Below are 22,651 nucleotides of genomic sequence, written 5' to 3'. Positions count from 1 at the left end.
AGAGAGATGATAGATAGATATATGAAAGATAGATGATAGATGATGAATAGATAGATACATAGATATCACACAGATAGAAATTACCACCCTCAAAAAAAAAATCTTTCCTTCCTTTCTAAAATTGCATAGAATCTTTACCACCAACCAGGTATTCAGTGTGTGTGCACACTCATTTCTTGTCCCCCCCTCTTCTATGGTCAGTTTCTTAATGTAGAGATCAACTTAGCCTTCTGTTTTCTTTAGTTCAGGTTCAGTTTCTCTCACTTGCCTATTTCCCTGATTCTGAACAATACAGAAAGTCAAGTAAGGGCCCTCAAGTTTGGAGGAGCAAGATGATTTGTAACCATGATTCTCCTTTATCTTCATCAAACCTAAAGCTAGTGAGAGGACCATGCCCTCCTAAGTGCTCCTGAAGGAAAAACAGTCTCCAGCTCCACAGGTTCCCACCAGGTCAGAGAATGTATAAGTGGCTGTTGTATCCTATAGATCTGGGTATTCCAGGCCAGTGGACATCCTTCCTCCCCATCCATGGGATCTTAACAGAATGTTTTCTTGCTTGGGGAAGGGGATGTCTCACAAGTACTTTTTAAAATTAATACTTTGTGTTTTTTTTTCCTTTTTAAAAAGTTTTTATTTAAATTCCACTTAGTTAACATGCAGTGAAATATTACTTTCAGGTGTATAATATACTGTATGGTGACTAACATAACATAATAAAAATATATATAGTGATTCAACAATTCCATACATCACCTGGTGCCAATCACAAGTGCACTTCGTATCCCTATCACCTATTTAAGCCATCCACCCACCCACCTTCCTTCTGGTAACTATCAGTTAGTTTCTATAGTTAAGAGTCTGTTCATCAGAGATATTGCCCTATAGTTCTCTTTTTTATTTCTTTTTGTCTTTTACTTTTATTTTATTTTTATTTTTTTTATTACGTTATGTTAGTCACTATACAGTACATCATTAGTTTTTGATGTAGTGTTCCATGATTCATTGTTTGTGTATAACACCCAGTGCTCCATGCAATATGTGCCCTCCTTAATACCCATCACTGAGCTCACCCATCCCCCCATCCCCCTCCCCTCTAAAACCCTCAGTTTGTTTCCTGGAGTCCATAGTCTCTCATGGTTCTTCTCCCCCTCTGATGTCCCCCTCTTCATTTTTCCCTTCCTTCCCCTAATGTCCTCCATGCTATTCCTTAAGTTCCACAACCAAGTGAAACCACAGATAAGTGAAACCATTGACTTTCTCTCCTTGACTTATTTCACTTAGCATAATCTCCTCCAGTTTCATCTATGTTGATGCAAAAATTGGGTATTTATCCTTTCTGATGGCTGAGTAATATTTCAAGCTATATTACAGAGCTGTGATCACCAAGACAGCATGGTATTGGCCCCAAAACAGACAAAGATCAATGGAACAGAATAGAGAGCCCAGATATGGACCCTCAACTCTATGGTCAACTAATCTTTGACAAAGCAGGAAAAAAATGTGCAATGGAAAAAAAGACAGTCTTCAATAAATTGTGCTGGGAAAATTGGACTGCTATATATAGAAGAATGAAACTCAACCATTCTCTAACACCATACACAAAGATAAACTCTAAATGGATGAAAGACCTCAATGTGAGACAGGAATTCATCAAAATCCTAGAGGAGAACTTAGGCAGTAACCTCTTCGACATCAGCCACAGCAACTTCTTTCAAGACACGTCCCCAAAGGCAAGGGAAACAAAAGCGAAAATGAACTTTTGGGACTTCATCAAGATAAAAAGCTTCTGCACAGCAAAGGAAACAGTCAACAAAACAAAGAGGCAACCCACGGAATGGGAGAAGATATTTGCAACTGACAGTACAGATAAAAGGCTGGTATCCAAGATCTATAAAGAACTTCTCAAACTCAACACCCAAAAAACAAACAATCAAGTCCAAAAAAATGTGCAGAAGACATGAACAAACACTTCTCCAAAGAAGACATACAAATGGCAACAGACGCATGAAAAAATGTTCATCATCATTAGCCATCAGGGAAATTCAAATCAAAACCACATTGAGATACCACATTACACCAGTTAGAATGGCAAAAATTGACAATGCAAGAAACAACAAATGTTGGAGAGGTTGTGAAAAAAGGGGAACCCTCTTACACTGTCGGTGGGAAAGCAAGTTGGTACAGCCACTTTGGAAAACAGTGTGGAGGTTCCTCAAAAAATAAAAAATAGAGCTACCCTATGACCCAGCAATTACACTACTTAGGGCATTTACCCCAAAGATACAGATGTAGTGAAAAGCAGGGACACCTGCACCCCAATGTTCATAGCAGCAATGTCCTCAATAGCCAAACTGTGGAAAGAGCTGAGATGCCCTTCAACAGATGAATAGATAAAGAAGATGTCACCCATATATATAAGGGAATATTACTTTTTAAAATTAGATGTGATAACTGGTTGGCATCCCTAAAGGCAGGGTGAAGGGTCGGGTACTTCTTGGCAGAGGAAAGTTGTACCTTGCTACCTCTTACCCCTGCCCCTACCCCAGCAAACACACAGGTACAGGCACACAAAAGCCTCCAGCTCCAGCTTAAATTTGCCTGACACACTTCACAGGGGACTGACTAGAGATTTATTTATCTCTGTAAAGAGAACCAGGAGTGGAGCAGGACCAGACTTCATGACAACTGTCCTCTCGATTGAGTGACAAGAGATAAAAACCACCAATTCAAGGGTCTTATCAGGAGACTTTGGTCTCCCCAGAGGCACTACTCAAGTTTTCTGCACCTGCCTCTAACCCACTTAAAATCATAGGCTATGCCTCAGAATCCTTTGTATCTGTATTCCAGGATGAGGGGAACCACACATAGCAAAAAATGGAACAAACCATAGCCATCCAGGAAGAAGAAGGTATGGAGAAATGGAAAGTTCATCCAGCTCCATCCACCATTCTATATGTTTGAATCATTTCTCTGATTTACCCCGTAGCCAGAAATGGGTGGGTGGGCGTTGGGGATATGGTCAGAAAGATCACATGAGCAAAGGCTTTGCAATGAGAAATAGTAGGTTGTCTGCCAGGAACTACAAGAAAGTCCTTCCTGATGGGGCAGAAGCATGACCCAGGGAGTAGTGAGAAAAACCTGGAGAGGTGGGCGGGCTGTGTTGTGTCAAAATTTAGATTCGGTCCTGTAGGTAGAGGCTATGAGGAACCAACGAGGGATTCTATGTAAGATAATGACACAGACTCTTTACATTTAAAATGCATTATTTAAAAATTATTTATCTTAACACAATTTCAGACTTACATAGAAGTGTCAAAAACAATACAAAAAATTTCTGGACAACCTCCACACAGATTCACTGAAATTCCCAAATGTTGATATCTTTTCCACCCCCTTCTGTGTACATGTGTGTATGTATTTTTATAGAGCGATACATAGATATGTATGTATGTTCAGGAAGAAGATATATGTGTGTGTGTATATATATATATGTATAAATATACAGAGAGAGATGTATATATATCTATGTGTATATATAGATATATGTATATAAAGCTGGTATACATATGTATAGATTCACATGTATATGCTATATGTATATAGATACATATCTATCTATATAACTATATATCTGTTTGTATATCTGTATCTATCTTTCTATCATCTATGTTTTGTTTTCTTTTTCCTGAACATTTTGAGAGTAAATTGCCAATGTGATACCTCTTTGCTCCTAAACACTTCAGTGTATTTCTTTCTTTTTTTTTAAATCTTTTTATTTATTTATTTATTCATTTGAGACACAGAGATACAGAGAGAGAGAGAGAGAGAGAGAGAGAGAAAGCATGAGCAGGGAGAGAGGCAGAGGGAGAGGAAGAAGCAGGCTCCTTGCTGAGCCAGGACCGATGTGGGGCTCGATCCCAGGACCCTGGGATCATGACCTGAGCCGAAGGCAGACGCTTAACCATCTGAGCCACCCAGGCATCCCAGTGTATTTATTTCTTAAAGACAAGAAATTCTTTTACATTTGTCTTTTGGAATGATCATTTTGGCTTCTCTGCATAAGACGGTTTGCACTAGAGAGACCGCAGACAAGGAAATAGGTTAAGGGATCTCTTTGGCAATCAGGCAAGATCTGATGAAGACCAGACCAGGGAGGGGCTTCTTAAAATCACATACACCGTGTGTGGCATACATTACCCATCTAGGTGATAGATCATCAGGACTTGGTGAGTGGTGGGATGTGGTTAGAGGTGGTGCCAGGTTTCTGGTCCAGTCTGTAGGGTGGCTGGTAGGGGTGCATGGTGGTGTTGTTCACCAAAATGAAGAGTGAGTAGGAGGAGCAATGACAAGTTCAGTTGTGGAACCAGTGTTGAGACCAACAAGTCCTTGAGACAACCAGATGATGACACTGAGGAGGCACCTGGATATCCCATGGATCTGAAGCACCAGGTATCAGGCCTGGTCTGGAAATACAGATTTGCTAGTCGTTAGTATAAGGTGGTAATTAGAAGCATGGGAGTGAGTAATATTACCAAATAAGACCAAGAGCCTGGAGGCAAATCCTTGTGGATCCTCAACCTTTCAGGGGCTTCATTCTACATCTTGGGGCCACACAGGGCAAAGGTAAGCTCAGTCCCATAGGGCAGCAAAGCATCCCAGGGCATCCCTATCATGATGATGAAATCATTGGTTCTGGGCATGGAAAGGCCTGGTGGGTAAAAGCCAGCATGGGGACCTTAAAAGTGAATTACTTCTCACAACTAGGAATTTCCTCAGAGTCAGGAAAGGAAGAGGTGGTTTGAAGGGTTTAATCCCCTCTGATATGAGAGGCTGGATGAAGGCAAAGGAGAATGGGTTCCATCTCAGTCAGGTCACAGTGCAGGCCACAGCGTGTCTCCTGAGAACAGGGATGGGCCAGAGCCTTGCACTGTGTCCTGGAGAGTCTGGGAAGAGACAGGTGTGGGTGCCACACAAGTCTGGTCCTGCCATCATTGCAAAGCCTTGGCTTTAAGGGGGATGGCGGTGAGGAGCATACAAGAGGGAAAGAGAATTTCCTGCGTAGATTTTGACATTGGCCAAAGTCTGGTTTCATTTGGTTGGTTTTCGTTTTATTTTGTTTTGTTTCGTTTGATTTGGTTTGGGTTTTGGTCGGGTATCCAGTGTTCAAGTCTTCTCTCGGGCATTTGATAAAATGTGACCTAAAGTAAGTCCCTTCTTTTGTCTATCTCACCTTTTCCATATTTCTTAGTGACAAACTGGACAGACCACATTCATAGTACCCAGGCTTTTGGAGTTCACCAAAACTAAAATTATTTAAAAAAAAAAAAAAAAAAACAGCACAATTGGTAAAGAGGGCCAACTTTTAATTTTCCCAAGTAAGGGCAAAAAGCCCTTTATAATTACTATCACTTCAATAAATAAAGCTAATTTTAAAATTAATGACTCTAGAAAGTGTATAGTCTCAAAAGAGAAAACAGAAAAAAAAAAGACCTTCCAAAGAAATGGAGCTCCACAACCTTATACCAAATTCCACAAAGTATGGTAACATTTTCTCATTCTTTGGTGGCCTGTTAAGGATGTCACCGAGTGCTGACACAGTCCTCGGACCAAGCATTGGGGATGTTCTGTCTGACTATTGGGCTCCTTCCAGCTCTGGCACCTCTCAGTCTGGAATGCTTTCTGTTCCCTGACCAAGCCCTGGTACCAGGAAGGAGGATTGCTCCTCTGGGACCCAGAGCTTCCTTGCCTGCATTTCTCATGCTTCTCCACAGTGCCCAGCACAAACTCGGCCCAATAGGTGAAATCTCCTTCCTTTCTGTCCCTCATCATGCCCCTGTACTGCTGCCCAGCAGTGTGTACACAGTTTATGCACAGCCGTGTATGTGCAGTGCATGGTCGTATAGTTTTTGGTGTCCTGTGGGCACAGACACAACATGTTTGAACAGGACTCTGGTCTCTGCCCTGCTCCTAGCCTTACCTTCTGCATTCCCTCGTTTTGTCTCTTATGATCATAATGTGTGATTTGACTCCTCCCCTGTCTGCCTCCATTCTCTCAGCCCTCTAGTTCTGTGTATTCTTAGCTAAAGGTCATTTTTAAATGTGTCCCTCCCTTTCCTCTTCTACTGCTGCTATCTGAGGCTAGGTCCTTATCATTGCTTCTCTTCTAACTGGTGCCCCTGACTCCATCATCCCCACTCTCACCCCTGCTCCCACCTCCTGCCAACAGTCATTCAGACGTGTCTGCCCTTTGGCTCTCTGTTCCCTATGGGAAAGTCATACCATGTTAATGTTTGGAAAGAGCTTTTGGAATTATCATGTTTCACAAAGTAGAAAATCTGAGCCTCAGAGAGGGGAGGCCAGTTGTCCAAAAACACACAGCGTATTTCTGTCAGAACCGGAAGTATACCCAGGCCTTCTAAACATAAGCCAATGCCTTTCTACCTCCTTATGCTACTCAATAGAATTTTTAAAAATATATACAGTATACTATAAAGTGTCACATTTGACTGTTTAGAGCCAAAGCCCAGGTCTCATTGCATTTTCCACCCAGCAATCCCAGCTGTCCTGGTGAATCTGCCCTCCATGGGCCTGATCCCAAGGTCACTGTCTGCTGCTCATCAGCACCAATCACCCAGCACATGTACGGCAGTCTCTTTTCCCCAAAAAACACATAACATCTCCCCACCTTCAAACATTTAGTCAGTCTATATTCCCTCACCTGGAATGTCCTCATTCATTTCACAGAAATTTATATAGCTCCAAAGCTGAACCAGAAGCTTTGCTAGGTACCAGCTTGCAAAGATGAAGACAGTGTTTGTACCCTGAAGGAGCCCACTGTCTTGGAGCTTCTCCCATCTTCCTTGATGTTTTGCTGTCAACAGTGGCCCAGCCCATAGGGTGACAGCTCCTCCAAGATCCCGTGCTACCCTTGTTCCGTAGCCTCCCTTGGGTCCTGACTCATATTGTCTGCCTCCCAGCTTCAGGTCCTCTGTCACAGTGAGCTGGCCTTATTTTCCCAAGATCAAATACTCCTTGAGGGCTGGGCCTGTGGTCCTACTGTCCCCCAGCCACCAGAGAACTGGGAATGGTGTCTGCTTCCTATATACTTGATGACTGACTGGGTCCCAGCAAATCTCAACCTCTTGCCCTCCTACCAAGCTAGGTCCTGGTTCTCCTCAGGCTGAATGTGCTAATGGGTGCCCAGCACTAGAAACTGAGCAAATGAGTGTTCTTTTGTAAGCCAGAGAGAGACATCATGGAGGGAAAGTTCCCCACCCACTTCCTTCCTCTATATACACCTCTCATCTGCACTCCCTCACCAGCATGTGCATGTTTATGTAAGTGAGATGAGGATGAGATGAACACCAAGGAAATCCTATAGGGGGAGAAATGTCCTCCAAAGCCATGTGGAGCCTTAGAGGATGGGAACCATGTAAAGAAACAGGGGTCATGGGCCTACTAGATACAGACCAATGGTAGGTAGTAAGTATGTGCATATGCTTTGGAAATTGGTAGGAAAATACCACCTTCTCTCTCATCAACTTTACTGAGAACTGGACTTACAGGCCCATAAGCACTTAGGGCTGGCTATTAGAGTGTGGGAGAGATCAACGTGTGTGTGTGTGTTTGTGTGTATGTGTGTAAGAGAGAGAGAGGATTGGAGAGCGAGAAAGACAGAGAGCAAAGCTCCTGAAAGCCAGAGAATAATGGCATTCCAAATGCCCAGGATAAGCATCTAGTTTTATTGGTGGCTTCTAGATTACCCATTCCTTTTCTGTCCCCTGGTGGTAGAAGCAATACTACGTAATACATCGTGTTGCCCAACATGGGGCTTGAACTCATGACACTGAAATCAAGACCTTAGCTGAGATCAAGAGTCAGACATTAGCCCTACCGAGTGACCCAGGTGCCCCTGTGTAATACATTCTTGAGGCAGCTGAATCCACCACAAAAATTCTGTTCTGCATGGTCAGGGCCTGCGCAAGAAAAGATTGACAGAATTTAACATCCAAAACTTGTGAATTAGCAGCTGTTCATACTTTCCTTAGCTATGCAGGCATCACTCCAGTGACATTTGGATTTGAGTTCTTCAGCTAATCCAAGTCAAGCAATCAAAAACCTTGCAGCCACTGTGGAAAACAGTATGAAAATTCCTCAAAAAAATTAAAAATAAAAAATATCGTATGATCTATCAATTCCACTACTGGATATTTACTCGAAGACAACAAAAGCACTAATTTGAAAAGATATATGCACCCTTATGTTTATTGCAGCATTATTGACAATAGCCAAGATGTGGAAGCAACCCAAGTTTCCATCGACAGATGAATGGATAAAGAAGATGTGGTACTTATATACAATGGAACATTACTCAGCCATCAAAAAGAATGAAATCTTGCCATTTGTAACAACATGGATGGAATTAGAGGGAATTATGCTAAGTGAAATAAGACGAAAAAAGACAAATGCCATATGATTTCACTCATGTGGAATTTAAGAAACAAAACAAATAAAAAACAAAAAACAAACAAAAGAGATAGAAACATGTCCATAAATACAGAAAACAAACCAATGGTTGCCAGAAGGAAGGGGTGTGGAGGATGGGTGAAATGGGTGAAGGGGAGTGGGAGATACAGGCTTCCAGTTATGGAATGAATAAGTCACATGGATGAAAAGTACAGCATAAGGAATATAGTCAATGGCATTATAACAACATTCTGTGGTGGCAAATGGTAGCTACACTTGTGGCCAGCATAACATAACATATAGAGTTGTTGAATGGTGTACAACTGAAACTAACATAACATTGTATGTCAGCTATGCTTCTATTAAAAAAAATCTATAAACTCTGGAAGGAAGAAGAGAAGAAGACATGAAACAGTTTTATTTTTCCTTCCCATGTAAACAGGCCCAGTGCACAGAGGCAGAACTGCCACACAGATTTCCCATGCCCTGTTGCCTTGAGGAACAGCGAGGGCCCAGCCCTTCTTGTGCACCACGGGCCCAGTGCCGGCACAGTGCTGTGGGCACTCCATCTTGATAAATAAATGGTGGTGGTCATTCCATGATAACTGTCCCACACAGCCTTTCTTCTCTGCTATTAGGGACCTGAGCTGAAATCCATTTCCGAGACTATATGGGATCACTTCTGTCAGAGTGACAGCAGGCCAGGGGATTTTTCCCCCTGGATTCTTCCCAGTCTCACTTACTTGTCCCGTGCCGAGCCTGCCAGGACCATGGTTGAGGAGAGAGACCATTGATTTCCAAGCCCGTGTCTTCAGTGCTACAGCCTGACTTCCGAAGATCTTGGGATATTTTAAGGCTTCAGTAGAGCTTACAGCTAAATTCCATGTTGAGACTTAAGACACACCACCCTCGACACTAGCTTATGTTCATTTCTTTCAGCCAAGGTATTAGGACACTGGGTGGCAAGTGCCACTGCTTACCTTCAAATTGTGCAACTATTTCATACTTCCAAGAGTGTGTCTTGCCCTAGTATTCAGAGCCCAACTCCATGGAGTACCCAGTAATTGTGGAACACTCATTCTGTGCCAAATACTACACCCATACTTTATGTATGTTGTCCCTTTTAACCCATTTTAACATGCAGGGTGGTGTTGTTATTCTCCTTAGTAGATGAAGAAATTGAGGCTCAAAGACTTTAAGTGCCCAAGGTCACCCACTGGTAAAGGTCAGAGCTCTACTCTAAACACTTCTTGGGGATGTTTCAAAGATATATTCCATCCGTTGCCAAATATGGAGGGCATCCTGGTTTGTGCCCTGTGCCATCCCTCTGTGTCCTGGAATCTCTAACAGGAGTGGGGAGAAAGAATTGGGATGGGGCCCTGGCAGCTCAGAATCCAAGACCAGCAGAGGTGACTCCTCTGGAATCTCATTCTAATTCAATGCTTGGTTCCCCCACCCATTCCACCTTATGATAATCACTTCCTGGGAACCCTAGAATCTGGGTGACTTATACACATATAAAGAGATGAGAAAAAAAAAAGGGGGGGGGGCGCCTGGGTGGCTCAGTTGGTTAAGCGACTGCCTTCGGCTCAGGTCATGATCCTGGAGTCCCGGGATCGAGTCCCGCATCGGGCTCCCTGCTCGGCAGGGAGTCTGCTTCTCCCTCTGACCCTCCCCCTTCTCATGCTCTCTGTCTCTCATTCTCTCTCTCGCAAATAAATAAAATCTTAAAAAAAAAAAAAAGAGATGAGAGATAAGTACTGTTTACTGTAACCACCTAGTTCCCTTAAATGCAACCTAATGGTTTTCTCAGTAGAAGGCAGGACAGAGGGTTACAGCCCCCATTTATTACCTAAATAACAATAGGCATAAAATCAAAGCCATTTGCACTGTCTTTCCACCAGTTCAGGCTGAATGTGACTCTGAGCCTAGGTTAAGTCAAAGTCATGCATGTTTAATGGGCCTCCCAGAGAGCCATTCACCTCCTCAGTTGTTAAGTTTTCCTTAAGACAATGCTGTCTATGTACCCCACCCAGGCCACCCCCTCCCCTCTGCCAACCAGAGCTTCCTGGAACCCTGCCCTCACACCCTCAAAACCTGAATGCCTGCTTGGGATCATCCCAGATGCCAAGGTTCTAAGTCAAAAGTCACGAGTGAGTTTGGAAATCCAAGGCAGCCAGCCTCGTAAAGTGATGGGGAGGTGGGGCCAAGGCCAGAGTGAAGGTACCATCACCCCCAAGTCCTGCCATGCCACGAGGGAGGCTGCCAGCCCTGGGCGGTGAGTAAAACCTGAAATTTGAGGAAGGACAGGTGGGTCTTATTGTGACTAGGGACTAATTACAACACTCCAATCCCAGGCCACCTCATAGCCTTAGGCAGGAATGTGAGATGTATAAAAGGTGGGTAGGCTCAGAGCATCCCAAACCCCTTGGCATCTCCACACTCCAGCCACTGGCAAACTTGGGTAAGTCAGGCAAAGCAGTGCCTCTCCTTGCAGCCTTGCTCCACATGGTCCCAACCTGGCTGGGAGTTGGCCTGGAGCTCTGGGTGGTTGGTCAGAAAGATCTAGTTGGGCATTTCTCTTTACCAAATTATTGGGGACCAACCAATAGTGGTCTGCAAGCCATCCAGCCGAGGGTGTGGGGAGCTGGGCTGAGATGGGAGAGGAAAGTCTGCCAAGAGACCAGTGTCTTGAGGATCCTGCTGGTGTGTTATGGGTGTTGTATCTTGTCAGATGCTGAGAGGGACTCAGTAGAAGGAGAGGGCGCACCAGCCATGAGGCAGAGCACCTGGCAGAGTTGTGGTTTAAAGAAAAGTCAAATACAGGGAGGGAAGAAAGAAGACTGCATTGGGGTGCAGAGACCCCAAGGAGCACAGAGCAGCAGGGACAAGATGATGTGATATAGGGGGAAGGTCCTGCTCCAGGAATTGGGGACCACCATTTCTACCTACTTGTGCTGAATGGCTGGGGACTAATTACGTCCTTCTCTGAGGTTGGTTTTCCTCAACTGTAAATAAGAATCAAGCTAAAAAGTCCATTTTGTCTCTAGACTCCTTTCTCTTATAATTGTCTTAGAGAAAAGAGATGCTCCTTCTCATTCTTTTTTAATTTTTAGAAATTTATTTAATAAGTCAAAACCTTTACACTGTGCTCATCATGTGCTAGCTACCCTGTGTGGTTGTGTGTGTGTGTGCACACACATACATGTATGTATGCATGTTTATATGTATGCATTTTATATACCCATTTAATCCTTACAACAGCCCTAAGAGATGCATATACAGAGGGCTAAGTAACTTGATCAAAGTCACACAGCAGGTTAATAGTTTAGCCAGGACTCAGATCCTAGGCAATCCTCTTCCAGATTCCATAGTTTTGGCATAAAAGTATATTACTTTTTGTTCTTGCTCTCCTTGTCGTTCCTTCTCCCTCTCTCCCTTTTCTCTTCTTCTCCCATTCCTTCCTTGCTTCATTCTTTCCATGTTTCTCTGTCTCGAAAAGAATTGAAATGACTTACAAACTTTTGGCCACAACTTATATTCAACACATATTTACACACACATGCATGGATATTTATACACAGACATACAAACCTTAAGTTGTGAAACCATCAGGGCAAAGTAGAAGCAGAGAAGGATGTGAATGCGGCAGGCCCTGTCCTCGGGCCCAGAGTGTCTCTATGGCGAAGGCGTTCCTCACTTTTTTGTTTTTTTGTTTCCAGTTGTGTGTCAACGAAGAATGTCTCAGCAGAAGCAGAAGCAGTGCTGCCCCCCACCCCAGCAGTGCTGCCTTCCACCCCAGCAGTGCCGTCCCCCCCAGCAGTGCTGTCCCCCACCCCAGCAGTGCTGCCCCCCACCCCAGCAGTGCCGTCCCCCCCAGCAGTGCTGTCCCCCACCCCAGCAGTGCTGCCCCCCACCCCAGCAGTGCCGTCCCCCCCAGCAGTGCTGTCCCCCACCCCAGCAGTGCTGCCCCCCACCCCAGCAGTGCTGTCCCCCCCAGCAGTGCTATCCCCCACCCCAGTAGTGCTGCCCCCCACCCCAGCAGTGCTGTCCCCCCCAGCAGTGCTGCCCCCCACCCCAGCAGTGCTGCCCCCAACCCCAGCAAACCAAGCAGCCCTGTCAGCCTCCACCCAAGTGCAAGGAGCCCTGCGCCCCCAAGTGCCAACAGAAATGTCCACCCCAACAGTGCCAGAAGTCCCAGCAGAAATAAGACCCTAGCATTCGACCAGAGGCCAAGCTTCCTAGGAAAACAGAGAGCATGAAGTTCACTGCCCCTCTCTCTGCCATCTGTCAACGCCATTCACCCCAGCTTCTGACTGCAGCCACACTTCAGGAAAAGGCAGCACCAGGAGGGTGGTTTCTTCGATCTCTACTTATTAATTAGCAACTGCAATTTCCACCTCAGACAAGGATCTGGTTCTGAACTGTCTAATCATCTCTACTGACGTGTATTTACATTACTATGTCTGCTTCTCGGAAGCTTGGGCAGCATGCGGAACACCTTTCTTACCACCCTCCACCTCTGCTCCTGTTTTTCAAACAATTAAATGTAGTTCCTCTGGCACTCATGTCTCAGTCTGATTCTTCTGTTGTTGGACAATGTTACATTCCTGCAGATTTTTTGTCCCGCCCCCACCCCAGAGCCCTAGGGTAGCTGGGCATGTGGTGCAGGCAGAGGAACAGGCACAGTACAGATGCACTGGTGAGCTGTGGGTCGTTCTCAGTGGTCCTGCTGGGGTACGGAGGAGACACATCCCATACCTACGGAAAATGAAAGCACCACTGGAACCAGGGGGAGATGATGCCCATCTGGAGAACATGTGGGAGAGAAAGCATCCCTGCAGGCTGAGAAAGAGCAAGGGAATCCCCCAGTCAAGAGCTACATAGCAGAGAAGGATTGAGGCAAATAAATTATATTTCAGAGAACAGACTCCAAGGGCTTCTGGGTCTAAAGGAGTTGAGAATAAGGCCTTAAAACTTCTCCCATAGGTGAAGAGAAGACAAAAGTTTCTTCAAGCTAACCAAATGTGTCATGAGGATGAGCACTGGGTGTTATAGGCAACTGATAAATTATTGAACACTACATCTGAAACTAATGATGTACTTACTGTATGTTGGCTAATTGAATTTAAATTTAAAAAAAGGAGACAATCTATACAGACCTTGTATACTCAACACATGATATCCACCATCAATATGTGATTAAAATCACAGCCCCCATTATTTCTCAGTTGGGGATTTCCCTGAACTATTTCCCCCACAACCCCCCTACTTTCAATTAAAATTTCTGGAGGATTGCGGTAACCAGATAATTCAGAGGCACAGGTAATCCAAACTGCTGGTTCCTATTGTTTCCACTACCCACTCCATCCCTCTCCACCAAACCCCTCTCTTACAAAATAGTCCACAGGTTGGACTATTTTGTTTAGTTACATTCTCATTGGACAACAAAAAGGAGGTGGAACCTCCTTTCTTAAACCTGCCTCCCCTTTCATGCTTCTGGGCTCCAGGGCAGTCACTGAGAGCCAGCAGAAGTACCCAGAAGGAGGCAGAGAGGAAAATATCATGAAAGGGGCAGAAGGAAGTATAGAGGGAGAGATGTATGCGGATGTGTTCATATTTACATTGTAATGATAACTGTTAATGTGTGTGTGTCTCTTTGGCTGTATTATAGGAATACATTAAGGGATTCAATGGAAACATACCTCCTTGCTAATATTTGAATAGTATAGATTGGATAATGAATTCTTTTAGAAGCATTGTACATTGTGTACTCTTACTTTGTCCCAGTTTTAACTGAACATTAAGGGAATACATTTTTTTTAATTGTAACTCTGCCAATATCTTTATCTAGAGGCCTGTTGCCATTTTTGTCTTTTATGAAATTTTTGTCACCAAGAAAGGCAGGATTACATTTTTTTTCTTTCAGATGGAGTTGATGTAGTGTATTCTTGGTTTCAAAATACTCATAGTTTGGGGACTTTGAAATGGTAAATATTTATGGTGTATAAAAAAGCATGGTACATAACTGTACGATCTTAATTACATTAAAATGCTTACTTGTGTAGATACACACATAGGATCTAGAAGTCAAACTGTAAACTGCTTGTGATTATGGATGACTTTGTTCTTTGCTTCTTGTGTTTTTCAGTTTCCTTTTATGCGCATGTTAACTTTTAAAAAATAAATTTTTTAAAACCTAAAAAAAAAGAAGTCTGGATTACCCCAACACATTATTATAGACCCTGGAGAATGCAGAGTTAGCTAAAGACCAAAGTTTTGAGCATTTCTTACCTGCAGGGCTGGGCTCCTCTTCCTCCATCAGACTCCTGTGCCTTTCAGCTGTCTCCCCTCCTTCTATCCATCCCCCATCCATCTGTCCCCCCACCCTGTCAATCCATCATTGCAGCCTTAGTAAGCACCTCCATTCCTGTTTGTGCAGAAGGTGAGGGGTGCTATAAGAACAGAGAAACCAGCACAGACTCTGGGCCTCTGGGCCCAACAGTCCCTGGGAGAAGACCCTCGTAAAACAAAGAACATTTAGACAGGGTGGCATACAATTAAGGGATGACTTGGGTGGTACATTTGACAAACACCTCACACCTTGGAATTCAGAGATAGAGAGAGTGAGAACACCTTGAAAATGAGAACTCGCTACCACCCCCACATTCAGAGCTGTCATTTCAGCACAGTCTCCAAATGTGTCCTCCTCACCCCCATACATCACCTTCTCCCCACATCTCTCTCGTTTGGGCTTTTACCCCTCTTGCCTTACCCTTCCTCACTCTGCAGTGTAACATGAGATTGAATTTCACCTCTTTGGGCTTCATTTAATTTTCTTTTTACTAATTTCCATAATTAGCACACATGCACATGTGCTTGTGTGTGGACCATCTTGCTGATTTTTCTTTTGTCCCCGTCACACTGAATCTGGATTCCAGAACCACCCCTCTTCCACTAAGTGACTTGCAGCGAGTTATAGAACTTCCCTAGGCTCACTTTTCTCATCTGTGTGGTGGGGGAGAAGATTAGCTGCTTTTTGGGGTGGAAGGGGGAGTTGTCCAATGAGAATGTAATTAAACAGTTTGATAAATGTTAGCTGTTGCTTTTATTGTTATTCTCCAGTTCTGACTGAGCAGCAAGCCTACAGGCAGCACCCTTTGCTTATTCCCACACATTGGAAGACGTGGGCTCCAGACCTTCAGTGATACAAAGGTGTAAAGGGGAAGGGCGAATTTCAGGGTCAAGGACAGGACCAATTAAGTAGAACAAAAGATCAGAGTGGGTGTTCATAGGGGGAAACAAGATTTAGTTTAGGTCATAAGTATCCCATTTGGTGGTTGCCCTTTACTTCCAGAATCTTCCCTGTTTTAACGCCTGCCCAAAATGGATCCTGCTCTTGAGGCAATCCTGGCAGCTCTAGCCCACAGTGATTCTCAGCTATCATTGGGACAGTCAGCTCTGTCTCTGTGAGGCAGGCTATGCTCCCTGGAGGCAAGAAGGGAGGCTGACAAGCTGAGGAAGCATGTACAGGGGCAAAGTCCTGACTGACACAGGTGTGCCAACTTTTGCACACATTGACACCACCCTACTGAAGTAGGTATGGCTACTCCCAACAGGGATAGAGGACTGAGGTTCAGAGAAGCTCCCTCCTTGCTTGCAATAATAACAGCCTGTAGTGGTGGAGCTGAGATGCAAACTCAGGACACTCTGGCTCTCTGGTTTACATTCTCTGTGACACAGCAAGTGCCCTGACTGTGCTGGTAGCTAGAAGAAGCATAAAGACTGAATCCTGTCTTTCCAGAACGTAGAACCCATCAATCCATTGGTGAGGCAAAGTCAGCATGTTTACAAACCTCCACACAGTCATACTTGTTTGCACAAGATTAAGCACTCGTGTGTGTTCATGCACTCACACAAATTACACACAGTGGTTGTTATTCAAGTACATTCTACAACTTTGTAGATTGGTATTGAGCTTCGAGAGCAGAAGCCGGACCAGCATTCCAGAAGCCCTGATGTGACAGTTATGGTCCTCCTAGTTTCCCAGTGGTGTAGAGGACTCTGTGGGTTAGTCAGTGTGGTGGCAGGAGCACTGGTGGGCAGGGGAGTTAGTGTGGTGGCTGTTTGCTATCTCTTACAGAAGTGGTTTTAATATTTCAACCATTCAGTCAGCAACACCTGTGTATGCTGGAATATACCTCTTGAATATCAGCCCTGTACTCACTCACTCTTGCACACTCACTCATGCTTGCACATTCATGCACATATTCCCACACATATACATTCATAAGCCCTCACATGAGGTCACAACCGATCACACACTGACACATAATCACAGGCTGTCATCACATAGATATGACCACACACTGACACACACTCACAGGCACCTGAACACACAGACACACATGCTCACGGTGTCTCTCCCACTCACATGTTGGCCCCAGAGTGTGGAGTCCAGCCTCTGTTCTCATGTCCTAGCAGCTTGTCCTCTCAGCTTTTTCTCGGCCTCTGCCGCATTCCAGCAGGGATGTTCACTTCACTTCAGCCTTCCTACATGACCCCTGGAAAATCTGAATTCTCAGTTTCACTGGCCAGGTCTTCCCTCTCTCCCTCTTGTATAAAACTTTATTCCTGGTAATACTGTCTTATTAAAACATATCACTAATCTCAAGAAAACAGAAGGGTCTTGTATTTTCCAACCACACTCACTCTCCTTAGAAAACAGTTGTAATTTTAAAAAAGTGAATGTGCTGGCATTTGTTTAAGGAATACAGCGTGTTATAAACTCTCTACCAGAAATTTTCTTTGCATTAGCTCTCACATACACACCCCTGTAGTTATTTTTATATTATCTCTACTGTAGATGGACAAAACTGAGAACAAGAAGGATGAGGTATTTTTCACAAGGTCATGGAGTTAATAGGTGTCAGAACCAGGACTCTCTCTTGAGTCTGACTCGTCAAGTTGTTTGTTGGTTCCTAAGGCACACGTACATATGGGCCCATGTGCACGTGCACACACACAGACACACAGACACACACAGACACACACACACACTCACATATAAGGTAATAAAGATTTGGAGGATTCTATGAAACTTGCTTTAAACCGGACTGAAACATTGAATTAAGATTTGGGAGGCAAGAAAAGAGACATTGGGAACTCAAGCTCCAAAACTGAGCCAGGCAGGTATCCTGCAGGGACAGTGGGAGTGTAAGGTGGGGGATGATTACAGTTTTTCTCCCGTGGTACTTTTTCTAAGCAGCCCTATTCCAAGCTGGGAGCAGCTGCTCTGAGCCCCATGGAAGGAGGCAGGAAGGAGCTGCCAGTCACCACCTGTCACAGGACCTCGTGGGTGGCAGGAGGCAGTCCCCTCGTGCCCAGGTCCTGTCTCACAGGCTGAGGGCAGAGCCCAAAGCCGGGATAAAAGGGCTTCAGAGTCAGAGCACCTCCATACACTCCTCTCCTGAGGTGCTGACAGACCCACTGCTGCCTGTGCACCGGTAAGTGTCCCCTGGGACTGAAAGCAGAGCCTTCCGCAGAGGGAGCTCAAACCAGAGCAGGAGGTGGGGGGTGGGGGGCAGAGCCTTTGCAGTGTGTGTGTGTGTGTGTGTGTGTGTGTGTGTGTGTGTGTGTGGTGGGTGGCAGTGAGAAGAAGATGAGGTTGGGTTCATATTAGCAAAGAACAAGTCGCAGGGACACTGAGGGAGGGGCAAGGAGCTAGGAAGGCTGGGAACATGAGTAGAAGGAACTGTGTGAGTGTGACAGTACACTAGAAAAAACAAACTGATCTGTAGTTGTTGGTCTCTGGTTGGAAGGATTTGCAACACTGACCACCATACCAACCCATAACTGTTGTCAACAGGGAGGTTTATCTTTGAAAGCATAACTGTCCCTCCAGGGAAAAGTAAAGATGGGAACAGTGACACTCAGCCAGCAGAGAGGAAATCACAACTGACTGACTTATTTTAAGCACTCAGACAAAAGGACTTCAGAGTTGAGTAGGAACAACTCAAATCTTGATGCTGAGGTGTTAGTTTGAGGGGAGCGTCTGCAAGATGCCAGGGCAGCGGGGCCCGGTCAGGGGCCCGGTGCAAGTCCCAGCTTACAGTAAATTATCTTCTCCCTCAGCTCATTCTTCCAGCCAATCTGCAATGTCCTTTGCGGGTGTGGACTTCTATGTCCCTACAGGACAAGGATATCTAGAAAGTTCTGCAAGAGGGAATGACTGTTTTCCCTAAAGAAACAATTTCATTTCTAAACTGTCACCTAGATTTACTATTTCCGTGATTTTTGCTGTAGAATATCTCCTCTAGATGTTTGATTTTGAGCACTTTTTCTTAACATATTTTGGCTTCAGTTCTCTAATTCTATAACAGATGAAGCACTCCAGAGATGATGTGAGGGCATTTGGGGAACTATTAGAAATAATGAAAGTCTCTCTGTTGAATTATCAAGGACTCCATTTAAACAGTTCATCAAATAAAGGCACTAGAAATGATGTTGAGGACAGGAAGGGGTGGGGCAGGGGGGCTCAGGGTCCTGGGTCTGACTCACTGTGTGACTCTCCCTCAGCTCCTGACCCCGCCAGCCGAGATGTCCTGCCAGCAGAACCAGCAGCAGTGCCAGCCCCCTCCCAAGTGTCCCGCGCCCAAGTGCCCCCCCAAGTGCCCCCCCAAGTGCCCCCCAGTCTCTTCCTGCTGCGGCTCCAGCTCTGGGGGCGGCGGCTGCTGCAGCTCTGGGGGCGGCGGCTGCTGCCTGAGCCACCACAGGCGACGCAGTTCCCACCGTCACAGACACCAGAGCCCTGGCTGCTGCAGCCAGCCCTCGGGGGGCTCCAGCTGCTGTGGAGGGGGCAGCGGTCAGTCGTCTGGAGGCTGCTGCTGAAGTGGACCCTGAGCCAAGGAGCGCAGGCTTGGGGACAGCGAGTGGCCAAAGCCCTCCTCCTGTTCCTGCTCCCCCTGCTGGGCCTGCCCAAGGGGCTGAGGGGTCTGAGTGCAGCCTTGAGTTCTGGCCCAGAGGATCCCTGTGCCCTGGTGCCCAGAAGCCACAACCCCTCCCCCAAACCCATTTACTCACCTCCTCCCCCATATGTGTGGCTGCCCTGGGAACCCAAAGCACAGACCCTAGGTCCTTCAGAGCTTACCTTGTTGTAAACCCAGCCTGATGTGAAATAATAAAACTAGACATCTTCATGCCCTCCTTGATTGTTGTTTTCTTTTTATTCCTACATTATCTTTTTATACTCTGTCCTCAACTCCTGCTTCCCCTGAGGCCTCAGTGTCTACAGAACTTACTCAGATTTGCCACTTGCACCACTAATGTCCTTAAGAGCAAAACAAATTTTTATTGGTTCAGAATCCAATCCAGGAACCAACATTGGCTTTTTGTCTTCTATGATTTGAAGATTTTTAAACAGTTGTTGGTTTTTGTAGAATGCCTGTCAATTTGGGTTTGTTTGATGTCTCTGCCTGACTAGGTTCAGTGATGCATTTTCACAAGGAGCGTCCTTCTGAGAGCTGACACCATGCCTCACATGATATCTAGTTGTCTCATCCCTGGAGTCCTGAAAATTGGAATAGAGACATTTGGGAACTTCCTGATAAAGTTGAGACATTGAATTTCTAAATTCCATTCCACCAAGTTGTGTCTTTTGCCAGTAGAAGCAGCCTTTTCATCCCCCTCTGAGGTGGTTAACCATGCATTTCCTGAGGAAGCTGAAAGGCCTCCTGGAAGTGGTTGCCTTGCAGTGCACCGCTGGTTCTCTTGAGAACCCATCCCACCATCTCTCTTTGCTTCTAGACATGCACCTCGACTCAAGTCCCAGTAGGCCCCAAAAGGTGATGTAGAAAGTGTGACCCATAAACGGGTACACTGCACTCCAAAAGAACTACATGATTTTTTCTAATTTATACAGATATAAACCCAGGGAATATGTGTGGGATGGATATTAAGGGTACAAGATAATTGTGGAAGGGACATAAAGTTGGATCAGGCCGAATTTATTCACGCAAGTCCGCTTGGACGGGGCTCTAACAATTTGTTGGGTTGGTTGGCTGAAACATGGACCAAAAGGTGGCTGACACTGAATGAAAATGAGATGCCAGGACTTCCTTAGTAAATTATAGAGGAAGGGGTCCAAAGGCTTATTGGGATGCTAGAGTGGAGTTATCAGTTGACATCTGCTCATCTCCTCTGGAAGGGCCCAGAGGACTTATCTTTCAGGGCTATGAGAAATCAATTTGTGAGGAGACCACAGCATCCTTGAAGAGCTATGTGATTGGTCTTCTCTGTAGGTTAGAAATTACAGTGGAATCTGATGCCACTGAATTGGGAAACCTAAATGCAATAAGGATAATTGGATACCATTGGCAGCACTCGGGCACCAAAGGCAAAGTGGGTGTGGTTACTATCATGGACAGCAGAGTCAAAGCAGTAATCAGAACATCCTGACTCACAGAGAGCTGTGGCTCTGGCTAGTTCGTCATGGTGGTTTGGAAATGAAATTGATGGGGAGCCTACTACATTCTTACTTTATATGTATAGGAGGAAAAGTTCTAAGTGAACAAACCTCTGAACCATAAAAAGAGAGAATAATGCTCCCTCAATCAATTCCCAACTCTGAGCTGGTTTGTAGACACGGAACCCCTCGAATGAAGGGGAGGATGGGTCCTCTGGAGGAAGAACTCTTGAACTCCGCCAAAGAGTTATACTATTAATCTTTCCCCCAGCGTTCCCCAAAGGAACTTACGGCACTTTACCAGGGTAATTGTGCACTGGGGAAAAGAAAATAATCAGACTTTGGGGCTAACGGACACTGGCTCTGGATTGACGCTAATTCCAGGAGACTCAAAACATCACTTTGGTCCACTTTGGTCCCTATTTGGTAGGATAGGAGCGTATGGAGGCCGGGTGATCAATGGAGTTTTAGCTCAGTTTTTTCATCTCACCGTAGGCCCAGTGGGTCCTGAACCCACCCTGTGGTTGTTTCCCTGGTTCTAGAATGTATGATTGGAACAGACAGACACAACAACTGGCAGAATCCCCACTTTGGTTCTCTGATCGGTAGAGTGAGGGCTCTTATGATGGGGAGGTCAAGTAGGAGCCATTAGAACTATCTCTACCTAGAAAAATAATAAATCAAAAGCAACACCACATCCCTGAAGGCATTGCAGAGATTAGTGATACCATGAATGATCTGAAGGATGCAGGGGTGGTGATTCTCACCACATCCCTATTTAACTTGCCTATTTGGTTTGTGCAGAAAACAGATGGGTCTTGGAGAATGACAGTGGGTTATTGTAAGCTGAAGCCAGTGGTGAGTCCCCTTGTAGCTGCTGTACCAGATGTGGTTTTGTTACTTGAGCAAGTTAGCACATCCCCTGGTAACTGGCATGCAGCTAGTGATCTGGAAAATGTTCTTCTTCTCTTTTTTTGCCTTCATATCTGTCAGTAAAGACCACCAGTTTAATAATAGAGCAGTTTATTTTCAGTTGGAAAGGCCAGCAATATACCTTTACTGTCCTTCCTCAGGAGTAGGACAATTCTGCTACTCTATGTCATAATTTAGTTCTCAGCAATCCTGATTGTCCTTCCCTTCGACAAGTCATCACACTGGTCCATTCTGTCAATGATATTATGCTGATAGTACCTAACAAGTAAGAAGTAGTAACTACTCTAGACTTACTGGCAAGACATTTGTGTGTCAGACGGTAGGAAATAACTCTGTGGCCTTCTACCTTGGTGGAATTTCTAGGGGTCCAGTGGTACAGGGCATGTTGAGATATCCCTTCTAAAGTGAAACAGAAGTAGTTGCATCTGGCCCCCCCTACAATAAAAAATGAGGCACAACACCTAGTGTGCCTCTTTGGATTTTGGAAGTAACATATTTTTCATTTGGGTGTGCTACGCTAGCCCATTAACTGAGTAACCCCAAACCTGCTAGTTTTGAACGCAGTCCAGAAGAGGAGAAGGCACCAGGAGACAGAATGATTCCATTGAACTGGAAGTTAAGAATGCCACTTGGCTACTTTGGCCTCCTCAGGACTCTGAATCAACAGGCGAAGAAGGTAGCTACAGAGCTCAGTGGGGCGATTGATCCTGATTACCACCGAGGAATTAAACTGCTACTCACAGTGGAGGTAAAGAAGAGTATGTGTGGAATACAAGGGGTCCCTTAGGG

At 45.1% G+C, this 22,651-nt stretch overlaps 1 protein-coding gene across 1 annotated transcript; it reads left to right on the top strand.

Annotated features, from left to right (window-relative positions):
• The first annotated feature begins 17,828 nt into the window (after positions 1 to 17,828).
• LOC135363976 (late cornified envelope protein 1C-like) lies at positions 17,829 to 19,664 on the top strand. Its single transcript, XM_064587460.1, has 2 exons — positions 17,829 to 17,972; positions 19,045 to 19,664. The coding sequence occupies exon 2, from the start codon at positions 19,066 to 19,068 to the stop codon at positions 19,354 to 19,356; it is 291 nt and encodes a 96-aa protein (XP_064443530.1). The 5' UTR covers positions 17,829 to 17,972; positions 19,045 to 19,065; the 3' UTR covers positions 19,357 to 19,664.
• Positions 19,665 to 22,651: the final 2,987 nt, after the last annotated feature.

This window comes from Mirounga angustirostris, unplaced genomic scaffold (genome assembly GCF_029215605.1).
Source record: "Mirounga angustirostris isolate CCGP_5_RB_7025 unplaced genomic scaffold, mMirAng1.0.hap1 SCAF_4, whole genome shotgun sequence".
NCBI classification, from domain to species: domain Eukaryota; kingdom Metazoa; phylum Chordata; class Mammalia; order Carnivora; family Phocidae; genus Mirounga; species Mirounga angustirostris.
The sequence above is the reverse complement of the archived record's forward strand: the minus strand, read 5'-3'. Positions and strand labels throughout refer to the sequence as shown.